The sequence below is a fragment of the Centrocercus urophasianus genome, unplaced genomic scaffold (assembly GCF_019232065.1).
Source record: "Centrocercus urophasianus isolate 14NV4802_14NV808 unplaced genomic scaffold, USGS_Curo_1.0 seq_16, whole genome shotgun sequence".
Taxonomy (NCBI): domain Eukaryota; kingdom Metazoa; phylum Chordata; class Aves; order Galliformes; family Phasianidae; genus Centrocercus; species Centrocercus urophasianus.
The window spans coordinates 4,551,362-4,563,181 of NW_024884711.1; the positions used below are offsets into that span (position 1 = coordinate 4,551,362).

At 41.9% G+C, this 11,820-nt stretch overlaps 1 protein-coding gene across 1 annotated transcript; it reads right to left on the bottom strand.

Moving 5' to 3' along the window:
* Nucleotides 1–505: 505 nt before the first annotated feature.
* Nucleotides 506–6,448, bottom strand: CCR4 (C-C motif chemokine receptor 4). Its single transcript, XM_042816582.1, has 3 exons — nt 6,384–6,448; nt 3,490–3,722; nt 506–2,300 (listed from the first exon to the last, which is right to left on the bottom strand). The coding sequence occupies exon 3, from the start codon at nt 2,280–2,282 to the stop codon at nt 1,206–1,208; it is 1,077 nt and encodes a 358-aa protein (XP_042672516.1). The 5' UTR covers nt 2,283–2,300; nt 3,490–3,722; nt 6,384–6,448; the 3' UTR covers nt 506–1,205.
* Nucleotides 6,449–11,820: the final 5,372 nt, after the last annotated feature.

Consider the following 11,820-nt stretch of genomic DNA (forward strand, 5'->3'; position numbering starts at 1 on the left):
CAGTCTGCTGAGTAGTTGTCATTTAGCAAAAAAAGAGCCATCAGGAATATTTTCCATGCAGATTTCCCAACTCCTATTTTGGCTGCTACTACATCACTGATTTTTGCCTTTTAAAAAATTATTTTTGTGCTAAAATCTAGATGTTGTTTTGAGACTTTTCTTCCTGTTCCAGACCCGACTAACAATGTGTAAATCTACAAGCAGCTACTGTGGCATCTTTCTTTGCCTTCTGCTCTGCAATCAAATGCAACTATTCTTTGTGTGGTTTCTAAATTATGACAGACCTTCCCTATACAATCTGTCTTTGCTTTCTTTTACCTTGCCAGATGTTTATATCATAAACACAAATTCAGCCTCAGAGTTAGGCATTTTTCGAACAAAGAACACTCATTTTAAAAGATACTTTTAAAAGATGCTTCAAATGTGTTAATGCATACTGGAAAAAAATTATCTTTTAAAAGATTTATTTAAAAACAACAACAAAAAAAAACAAAAAAAACCCACCACATTATCAATGTTAATTAAAAAAAAAAAATTGCCATCCTGAATTATGGTAATTAAATCATTCAAAAATGCCTATATATACGTATGCGTAGACAGTTTGGATACCTGAAAGAAAACAAAGCTAGATTATAGCACAGGATAATGCACTGGCTTTGCATCTTTGTACACAGTGTGTGTTCTGTGTCCTTTTTTTTCTTAATGGCAGAAGATGTAGCCTTCCCTGAGATTAAACTTCTAACAGCAGCTGCTGTTGTTAATAGATTGCTACATGTATGAGCAAACAAAAGCTGCACAGATCAGCTGAGGATAAAAAATATTGTAATAACCACCTACTCCTTGAATAAACAAAGATACTTTTCAAATGCACTTTGAGATAGCAAGTTGTTTCTCCTCTGCCCTCCGTTGAGTCCAGTCATTTCTTGATGCTGGTGAAAAACACGCAACGAGCGTAGCACTCGTGAGTTAAGGCTGCTGTTAATCTGAGCAGTGATTTCTAATTGCAGCCGATACAGCGTACGGGTCCGACTGCCAGATCTCACATCTAGGACAGCTTCTGTCATAGTATTCAGAAAATCTAAAAGGCAGAAATCAAAGATGAAGTTATTATCAAAGACTAGCTGGCTTAAATGCTTGTGCATCTTCTGAGCTTTTTGAAGTTCCTGCTTTTGTCATTTTATTTTTGTCAGTCGGTGTGGAACACGTTACAGAGCTTCTTGGTCCCCGGTTGACTGTGTGTGGAACGATCCTGTAGACTCGGTGTGGTAAGTGATATGGAGTCCACACCACTTACAAATAACTCCAGGTAACTGCCAGTTCTTAAAGAGCATCTTCAGGTACTTCTTAAATTTTTCCCCCATGAAGAAATAGATGACTGGATTGAGGCAACAGTGAAAAAGGCCAAGGGTTTCAGTTACTTGAAATGCATAGTCCAGGTTCTTACTTGTTTGACAGTTTCTAATGACTCCAGTAGCTTCCAGCAGTTGTAGTAAAATTACGATATTGTAGGGGGTCCAGAAGAAGAAAAACACAATCATGACAGCGAAGATCATCCTCACGGCCTTATTCTTTTTCTCATTTCTGCAGTGTAGTAAAGTTTTAATAATCATGGAGTAACAAAATGCCATAACTATAAAAGGGAGTAGGAGCCCAAGAATATTGATTTCCAAAGTGTAAAAGAGTTTCCATGTCATGTAGTTACTTGGATATCTCAGCTTGCAAGTAGTATAATTTTGTTCAACGAAAGATTCTCTAAATACAAGTTCTGGAGCTGAGGCTAAAAGAGCTACCAGCCATACAATAAGACTGGCAATCAGGCCATGGAAGGCAGTTCTTGCTTTCAAGGAAAACACTGCACGAACAATTGCCAGGTATCTGTCTATGCTCATAAGCATAATAAAAAATATCCCACTGTAGAACCCAACCAGATAGAGCCACGAAATAATTTTACATGAGGGAGTTCCAAAAACCCATTGGTCTATCATGAAATAAGACCAGAACGGCAGGGATAAAACAAAGAGCAAATCTGAGATGGCGAGGTTTAACAGGTACACATCAGTCATACTCTTCAGTCTCTTGTATTTAAAGAGGACCACAATGACCAGAGTGTTTCCTATTAGCCCAACCAGGAACACCAGGGTATATAGAACAGGGAGGAAAGAGGCTGCAAACCTCTTGACGGTTTCCTTACTGCAAGGTTGTGGAGCATCATTATAATTATCATAAAAGTCATAAAAGGTTGAGGTGTCAGCTTCAAGGGACTCCGTACTTGATAAAGTCATGGTTTTTTCCCCCAGTTCCTGAGAATGAAAGAATATAAAAAGGTCAGTCACTCTCTGCATGATGATGATCATGTGGTTACTCAGCAAGCCTGAATCGTGTTGGGAAGTCTGCAACACTCAATGACTAACTTGCAGATTCTCAAACAGTATTTAAGTATTCTTATGCAATTAAGGATTCTTATGCAATGCTTGCAAAAGTACTGTCCTTAGCATGCATGTCCTTCCAAAACTGCAAACAGACATGTCAAGAATGCTGAATGCCACTGAAGCTGCAAAGAAGAAAACAAACAGGAACGAAAGATACAGACCAGAGATATCAAATCAGAGAGAGAGAAATTCTGTGTGGAGTAAAGTAAAAAGCGAAGCCACTGTTCATAGAAGTTTGAGATGCTACCCATCTTTCCAATCAGACAAACATTACTGAAGGCAGACAGAAACAGAATGCATCTCACCATCCTAATAAAATGAAGCTCACTGAAAGGTGACAGCAGTTCTCAGTAAGTGCTGTCTGTAGTAGCAAAGTGAATAACAGGAATTTGTCATTTTCATATGTATGTTCTTTTCTGATAGACTGAGAGTTTTAAGTGATGTTACTTTGAAGTTGACTAGATCACATAGTGGGCGCAGTGCAAATATGTTGTCAGTGTGAGTTATCACAGCACAGCAAACTTCATTTCTTAGCCTAACGCATCAGAATTTTTGCAAGCTGGGGTTACGGCTTTCCCTTTTGTCTTTATTTTATGAATGGGAATCAGAGGAAAAGTGAATATCATCTCTTATTTGTCTTCACGCTGTATACTGTTGCTGATTAGCAGCAAACATAGACTGTCGTTAACCTGTCCCCTTCCACGCGTAGTCACTGTCGTGACACCTTTCCAGGCTACAGATCCGTTCTGTTGTACACAAATATAATCTGAATTACAAATCATGGCTACAAAACTATTTGGCACCTGTGGCCTAAAGATGCAACAACAGCAGCTAAACATACCTGACTCTAATACACCTTCAGAATGGCTACTCAAGTATTTTAAACTGAAAACATATGCTCACATAATGCACAAACACATCATTCTAATTATGCAGGATTTCTGAAAATTGCTTTTAAAATGACTAAGCAGCAACTAAAGGTAGAAGCATCTACAGTCATATACATTGTAAGCAGGTATGACAGACAACTGCTTCTGCCACTACATTTTGTAAACATTACCTTTTCTCCTCTTTCTTTTCAAATGATGCAAAGAAGCTCCTCAGTTCTGGTAGAGCAGAATTGCTTGCTTCTGGCCAGGTATCTCTGCCAGCGACGTGCTGCCTACGCTGTGATAGCCAGCAGCTGCAAAAAGCAGATGTCAATAGGTAGCTGCGTCTGTCGGCGGAAACTCTGTATTTCCTTGCAGATTGTATCACAAGTGGTTCTCTCGTCGATCCTCACGAGAGATAGTCCTTTAAATGCAGAACAGAAATAAAATGCATTTTACAGTGTGTAAGGCCACACAAAGTTTCCAGTGAGAGCCTGATTACTGAGTTGAAGCCGCGTCATCTTAATGATTAATAAAAGTAGGTGCCACTGAGGAGCTCTTGTTCAGCAGAACTTTCGTTCTTTTTTATGGGTTGTAGAAGTGTACCTCAAACTCAAGTAATGAGTTTGTAGTGCAGTGAGTAGTGAGCAGTGAGGAGGTGGGCACTCAGTGGTTGTGTGGAGGTGTTTCTAGTAGGATAACCAGTTCTCAAAGTTATACCATGTAGCTGCAGAAGAAAAGAGCTGTCTAGACTTAGTGTAAGGGAATCTCTTTTTATTCATTGTTCTCTGGTCTTCCTAATGTCTGCTTTGTTTCTGCTAGGGAAAAAAAAGAAGGCATGCCAGTTCGTGCCTTTTTGCTTGATGTCTCCCACAGCAGGTTTTATATACAGCAAAGCTACTGCTGATCTTACACAAATGCTGATAATGGTCAAAATACAAATGAGAAGTAGGGTGTGTGTGCGGTGTAAGGGCAGGGGGAGCTGAGGTTTCCTATGGTTCTTATTGCGGCAGGAAGCCCAGCTATTGCAACTAATTTCACTATAAATCCCCCAGCTCTATTTTGGGGAGTCTTGGGAAGGAGAAGAATGCACAGGACATGTGCTGGCTAAATAGGATGGTTCTGAGTCCCTCTGGCAGAGCAGCTGTGCTTGCAGCCTGCAAATGCTGCTCTCCGTGTCCCACAAAAGGCCAACTGAGCAAAGGTAAAAGCAATTTCTCAACAGGGAAGGCTGCTTGCTGGATAAGATAAGAGATGCTGGATAAGAGAAACTGGAGAGTCAGAGTTGGAAGCAGAAACAAGAAAGCTGCAGAAGTTGTCTGGGAAGGGAAAAAGACTCATAGATCCCAGCAGAGCTGATGTCTTCGATGCCACATTGTTTTTATTCTGGACATAGCTTTACATTCAATTATTCTATCTGCTGCCATCATATCTGCCTATGACATTGTTACTCTGCCCAATAACTTACATTTGGGTGAAGTGTTTCCTCCATACAAGCTTTACTGCTTTACTGTTCTCCAGAATAAAACACTCATACAGAAAGTAGCTGCTCAGTCATCTTTCACAAACTGCATCTGTGGAGTATTAAATTTATCGCTGGGAGATCACCGGTGCAGGTTCATGTATGTCTTCTCTTCGGTGTGCTAACAGCCTTTTAAAGATGTGGCTATCAGATGAGCAGGCAGCACTGTGGTACCAGTTTCATCAGCCCTGTTCTCAGAAAGTAGAGGCTGTTCCTCTTGCTCCCTGAAAGGGAGCATGAGTCTTTCATGTGTTGTTTCCCATGGTAACACTGACATAAAGCCTCAGTTTTTCAGTGATATAAGCATCTGTTTTTAAGGAAAAGAAAAAAAAAGTGCATCTCCTTACTCTGTAGGTTCAGAGTTATTATTCATTAGCTTTGGCTGCAGTGCTTTAGCCTCAATAAACCACCGAGCGCCTGCATATCTACCTTGCCCTGTGATTATTTTCCATTCCAACAAACTGGTTGCTGCCTTTGGATTTCTTCAGTAGTGACTTTTCTGGATTTCCAGATGAAGCAGTGAACAGAACTGAATTTAATCTCCTTTCTAACCTCCTACAGCCCACCTTGGCTAAGGGTTGATTTCCCATCACCAGTAACCTTCTGAGGACTGTCCAGCTCTCATTAGTACCGCGTCACACTTCAAATATGTTTTTGATCTTTCAATCACATCAGCAGGAATCAAGCTTGCAGCCTTCAGATTGCAAGTTTAGCATGGCACTGGCTTGAAGAAAGAGCCTGTTGGGCAAATTATCTTTTGCCCAGTCCTCCCTTAGAAAAAAAACTTTAAAATAGCAAATGCTTCCTAGCTATCTGCATTTTTCATACTTCTGCTCAGTCTCTCAGGTAAAGGCAGGAGGGAAGGAGGAATTGTCTGTCAATTCAGGAGGAGGGCAGCACAGGCTCCTTGTCAGAGTACATTTCTGTGGCTGCGGGGAGGGCTGGTTGTACTACAGCATCTTGTAATGCAGCAGCTGCACTGCAGGAGCCTACTATATCAGTATTTTTCATGTTATATTAGCAGATGGCAAGGGCTGTTGGCGAGGAGACTTTGAGAAAGAGCGTGTCTCCAGGAACAGGAATGCGGAGCTACAGGAAGAGCAGAGAAATTGTGGCTGCTTAGGATGTGTGAACTCCAGAAAAAGAAGCTAAAAAATAGCTGCCAGTTCATGATAATGGAAAGGATAAAAATGAACTCTGAGACACCTGTTAGTCTGTTGATGAAAAGAATCCCTATGGGAACCTGAAAGGAAAACTGCAGAGAAGGTGGAGAAATGCATGAAATCTCTGATCAAGTGAGATGATGCAGAAAATAAATGAAAGTTATTGCCATTGGAGGGTCTGCCGTGACTTGGAGAGCAAGAGATAATGCATAGCAGGGGAACTCTGAGGTCCTGGATAATGTGTCAGGGTGTCTTTTTTTCTGCTCCTCTTCAGAGAACCTGGCAGGGAGTGTCAGGAGGCCACGAGGCTAGGAGGAAAGGGAGAAGGGATCTCTGTGAGGATGCTGCTGTAAAACTAAGAGGTTGGCAGGGGCAGGAGGAAAGAAAGAAGAGGTCTTACCTCTTTGCTAGATGGTATGAGGTCTGTGGTGCCAGCCAAATAAATCATAGCAGCACAGAGAAGGGGTCCAAACCTGATCAGTCTGAGTGGGAGGAACCAACCCTTTATATGAGCGTGCATTAAAGCCAACAGAACGGAACTTATTAAAAACTAAAAGCAGAACAACACGAGCCAAGAAGACCTTGCCTCTTGCCAAGAGATTTCAGCTCCACCCCCCCTTTTATGGAAAGCCTCATCTTTGACTTGCCGCCTTGCAGGCTGTGTGCACATCTCACCAGAGGAAGGACTGGAGATAGATGTCTGTCTGACCCAAGAGCTAGATGCTGTCACTGAGAGGTGCTTTTCTGCACCAGTGATTCAGCATTAGACACAGGCAAACCAGAGAAGTCCTTGTACAGAAGGGCCTTAGGAGAGAGGCAGGTGACAGTGACTAAAGATAAACTGAAGTTAAACCACTCTTTTCATCCAAACTACCAGAGCAACACCACGCAGGCAGCAAGAGACCTTTTTTGGTAACCAGATATCCCCCTCACAAAGCCTATTCTCCCGGTCACTCTCTTGCAGTTCAAGTGAATTGGAGTCACAGTTTGCTTATCTGTAGTGCCAAGCCTTTCTCCTTAGCAGAGTGCCTGTGTCATCTGTTTGCTGTGCAAGTGTCTGCCTGCCAATTTTCACTATAGTCCAACCTTAATGCCCCTGACTAAAGCTGAAGCAATCTGACAAGTGAACTAGAAGCGGAAAGTGAATTCTTTTCATAGTTTTAGAAATAGCCACCGTCTACACTTTTCCCAGGTACTTCATTCATAGTTTATCTTGAATGCTTTGAATGCAAGAATTCCTTTTAGCTAAGACAGCTGCTTGTGCTGGCATGCAAAAGATTTTAGGTCTTAAAGAATCATGACTGTTTTCTGTGCTTACCAGTCATAGAATCATAGAGTGGTTTGTGTTGGAAGGGACCTTCAATATTATCTAGTTCCAATCCCTCTGCTATAGGCAGGGACACCTCCCTCTCAACCAGGCTGCTCAACAAGGTGAAGGTTCCAATTCCCTACATCATTCTTTTCCTTTCACTGGTCTGGTCCTTTGCATTCTGCTGTTTGTATCCATTGCTATTTTCAGAACTCCTCATTAAAAAAAAAAAAAAAAAAGAACTGAAACTTTAAACCTTAAGCATGACAAAACAGTCATTGTGTATACTGAATTCTTCTTAAAATAAAAATCACTGATGCAAAAAACCATGAGTTGTTTTCTTGTTAAAAGTGAAATGACGCTACAAGGAGCTTTCTTTGTCTTGTTCAGTGATCTAGCAAATGTTCCCAAGCTCTTTCTACAGGAAGATGACAAATTTATGCCATTTCCAAGTCTGAGGAGCAGTTGATACCTGAGACAATTTTTTTCATACATTTCTCAGCCGTCAACCGCCGCTGTGATGTCCTGGCTACAAGGTGGTCTTTCCAAGGGAAAAAAGGCCAAGGCAGCAGGGAGCAGCAGAGATCTCCTCAGGCCAGTTTGCCTAGCATTTATTGTAATGAGTTTACATAAAAAATAAATAAATAAAAGTGATGTTCTGGATTAAAGGCTGTGTTTTGTTTGCTTCCAAGTCTCAAATACTGTAGTTCTTGGTAGTCTTCAAAAGCTTGCCAAAAGGCTACCCTAAAGATTTACACAACTGATCGCTTGACACAGAATGGCAGTTGTAACATTAATTTAGTTAGAAAAGAAAGTATTCACAGCGGATCAAGACTAAGAACCAAAACTTGCTTTTGTCAGTTGCTACAATATTCACCTTTCTATGTTTGTAAGATCCAGGCGTTCTGACGTCACAAGAGGAAAGCTTCACTGGAGAGCTGTATCAACAGGTTATGCAACACTCATTTCACTTTTCATAGAAGTGGAACCAATCAGGCTGCAGAAATAAAACTGATGGGAGCAAAAAAAATGGTCTGGATGGCTGTTATCAGTTTTCACTTGAGTTTATCTTAAGTCTTCGTGATTTAGAAGATATTCTGGTGTGCTTTGTGGTTAATTTAACATCCACAAGCTTTCATTTGCTCGGTAGCAATGTGCACATTAGAGAACTGGGAGAAATTGCTGTTTCTTCCTGCAGCAAGGTTTCATAGCTATTTTTGTTCTTACTTCTCTCAAACATATTTTTCCTGCTTTGTGCTTGTTCATCAGTGACTCTAGTTGCTAGATTGTGGTGTCCTGCTCGATCATGAATGATTTTGAAGTACGTGAAATTGCACAGTGCCACCTTGAGGGTGATGTGAAAAGACTGCCTTGCCACTTGAGATGGGCAGAAGAAATGATGAAGCAAGCTCAGGGCAGAGAGCCTTACAAGGCAAGCGAGAGTGATCACAAGGATAGCAAGAGACTATGGTGACTGTGGAGAAGGCCTTTAGTCTTGTATAAAAAAGATGCATGCCACTGCTTCCAGTTGCCTTGTTTGAGTCTGTCTTGGTCTGTAAACTCTGACTTGTGTGTTGAGTGTTGTCTTTGTTGTAGCCTGTATTTTTTCCTTCCCTTGCATTATGACATCCTTAAACCCAAGCTTCCAGGAGGCTCTAGGGAGCAGGGGTCATCAGTAAGACCAAGAAGGAACCGAAAAAGAGACCAAGAGGTAGTGATCTTTAATGATTCAAATGAGGGCTCCCTTTGAAAAATGATCTGACTGCAATCTGAGGAAACCTGTTCCCTAACAAAGGACCCTGAGGAGAAAAGGGGCTGGAATAATGCAAAGACTCACTGGAGAGGAGCTCTGGTGCTGGTGGGGGGCATATCCCTGCCAAATTTTAGTTGGCTGTAATGCTGCCCTGCCACTGAATAGGCAAATGCAGCCCTGAGCCTCCTCAGACAACTTCCCTCGTAGCAAATATCTTGGTAGAGGTCCTTGGTCTGTACCAGGAGGCCTACTGAGATGTCAACCCTGTGAAGACAGCCTGCAGTAACATGAAAGACCAGGGAGTCTGCCCCCAGAGTGCTCCTGTGCAACACGTACAAGGCTCTGGGGACAGAGAAAATGAATGTGTGGGTAGCAGCCAAGATCCAGCAAAGGAAAACCACATTAAGCTGGTCCAGCTAAGCACCTGTAACGTTAGAACCAGTGCCACCAAAAAAAAGTTGGAGAATGGTAGTAACTGGGGACTACTTGCTGAGAGGCACTCATGCACGTTTGACATAAAGACAATCTCTCTAAGAGAGATTTGCTACCTACCAGGAGCCCACATTCATGGTATCACGAAGAGACTACTGTCCCTGGTAAAGCAGGACTGCTAGCCATTCCTGCTCTTTCAAGTCAATTCATATGAGGCTGCAATAAAAAAAGGTAATAAAATATCAAGAGACTTCATGTCTCTTGAAAAGACAGTGACAGGATTGGGAGCGCAGTTCTTGTTCTCCTCTATCCTGGTTGGAAACTGGGACCTAGGAAGGAGAAGGTATCAGTTGAGTGGATGGCTGCATGGATAGTGTCACACTCAGGATTTTGGGTACAATGATCTGGGAGACACCCTTGAAAGAGTGGCCATATTGACATTGGATGACAGCTGACCAGGAAAGGCAAGAATGTTCTGAGAAGTAATCTAGTTGGAATGATGAGTAGAGCTTTAAACTAGATTTGATGGGGTAAGGGGATGTACTTCTGAGCCATAAGCTACAAGGGAGCTGCATGGCATGTGCCACCTACCACGAGCCATGTGTCATGAGTCACAAGCACTCTCCTGTGAAGAAAGACTGAAGGAGCTGGGCTTGTTCAGCCTGGAGAAGACTGGGGAGAACTTACTGCAGTCTTTCAGTGCTTGAAAGGAGCTTATAAACAGGAAGAAGACTGACTTTTTACAAGGTCTAATAATGATAGCACAAGGGGGAATGGCTTTAAACTAAAAGAGGAGAGGTTTAGGTTGTATGTTAAGAATAATTTCTTTACTCAGAGGGCGGTGAGGCCCTGGTACAGAGAAGCTGTGGTGCCCCATCCCTGGAGGTTCTCAAAGCCAGGTTGGATGGCAGCCTGCTCTGGTGGGTGGCAGCCCTGCCCACAGCAGGAGTTGGAACTGGGTGGGCTTTCAGGTGCCTTCCAAACCAAACAATTCTGCAATCCAATGATTCTATGATCAGGGCTTCAAGCAATTATTATTTGTAATGAGCTGTAATGGTAAAGTCACTGGCAGAGGAAATTGCCCGTAGAAATAGCAGCTCGTCTCTGTCACTCAGGAGAACTGACTCACCATCAGAGGCATGGAGCCATCTACTGTTCTCTTTCATTGGCTTCATCATTATCCTCTAGCCCTGCCAATCGTGGCCATCACAGACTTTTTCTTTGTGCTGCTAATTTTAATTTTTATGTAGCATTTGTGGGCTAAATTAAATTACCTTTTTAAAAATTTTATTTTATTTTATTAGCTTCTCTCAGTTGCCCAGGTATCTCAGCAAGTGGATCTGTAGTCCTAATGCTTGGTAGCCTAACTGTTGAGCTGCAGCTGAATATGAAGCAGTGACAAATGCGTATATCAGATCAGAGGCTTCCAGTCTGGGTGGGATGTGAAGAAGACTGTTGTAACTACAGGTGAGGATGGCAATATCTCCTGTGTAGTGGAAGAGTCTTTGTATGCCCAGAGTCTTTGCTTGCACTCTCCATCCCATTCACTGATGCTGCCTTCAGTGGCATAACGTTGGTGTGCTGCTTCCTAAGGATCAAATGGTCACTGGTGGAAATATAGTAAATAAAAACCTCAAACCATTCTTCACTAGTAAAAAAAGTTTCCATGGGAAGCTGTTTTGCAGTATTTCAGTATTTGTGTACTGATTATTAATGGAACAAATTTATATAGGAGCTGTTGGTGGGTATTTTTTGTATTGTTGTAAAACAATGTGTTAACTCTAAGTCTGCAACACCCAGATCTTGAGGCGTGGGTGTGAATATGTGTGAGTCAGACTCTTAGAATAGTAGCCAAGCCAATTAGCAGCCAATTATTACAGCAGCAGCAGAATTATTACCAGGTTCAGCAGAAGTTACATCTATGCGACAGAGAACATCTTTTAGCTTCAACTACTAGATTTGAATTTGAATCATTATTCTGGAAGTCACCATTTTTTTCCAGAAAAAAAGAAAAAAGAAAAAAAAGCAGTTGTTCTGTCAACTTAATAAACCAGGGTGCAAAACAGTAAATCTTTGAGCAGGACTGGGTATGTATTTAACGCAGAAAGTACTTCATGCACTGCTAACATGTGGCTACTTTGGAAGTGGTATGTCAATGGCCTTTGGCAAAGCATGGCACAGTGCTGGGGCAGTGACTGCAGAACAGAAATGCTAGCAGCTAGGAGTGAAAGCAAAGGCGAGCAGAGACAATGTGGTTCCTACAATTCAATTTTGACAAGAATGCAGCTGATAACTTGAGTTTTTCTTTGGAAAACTCTCCCACAGCTTTTAGGGATGACAGAA

Excerpts from the sequence above, each read along its gene's own strand:
- CCR4 (XM_042816582.1), bottom strand. The coding sequence starts at position 2,282 with ATGACTTTATCAAGTACGGAGTCCCTTGAAGCTGACACCTCAACCTTT.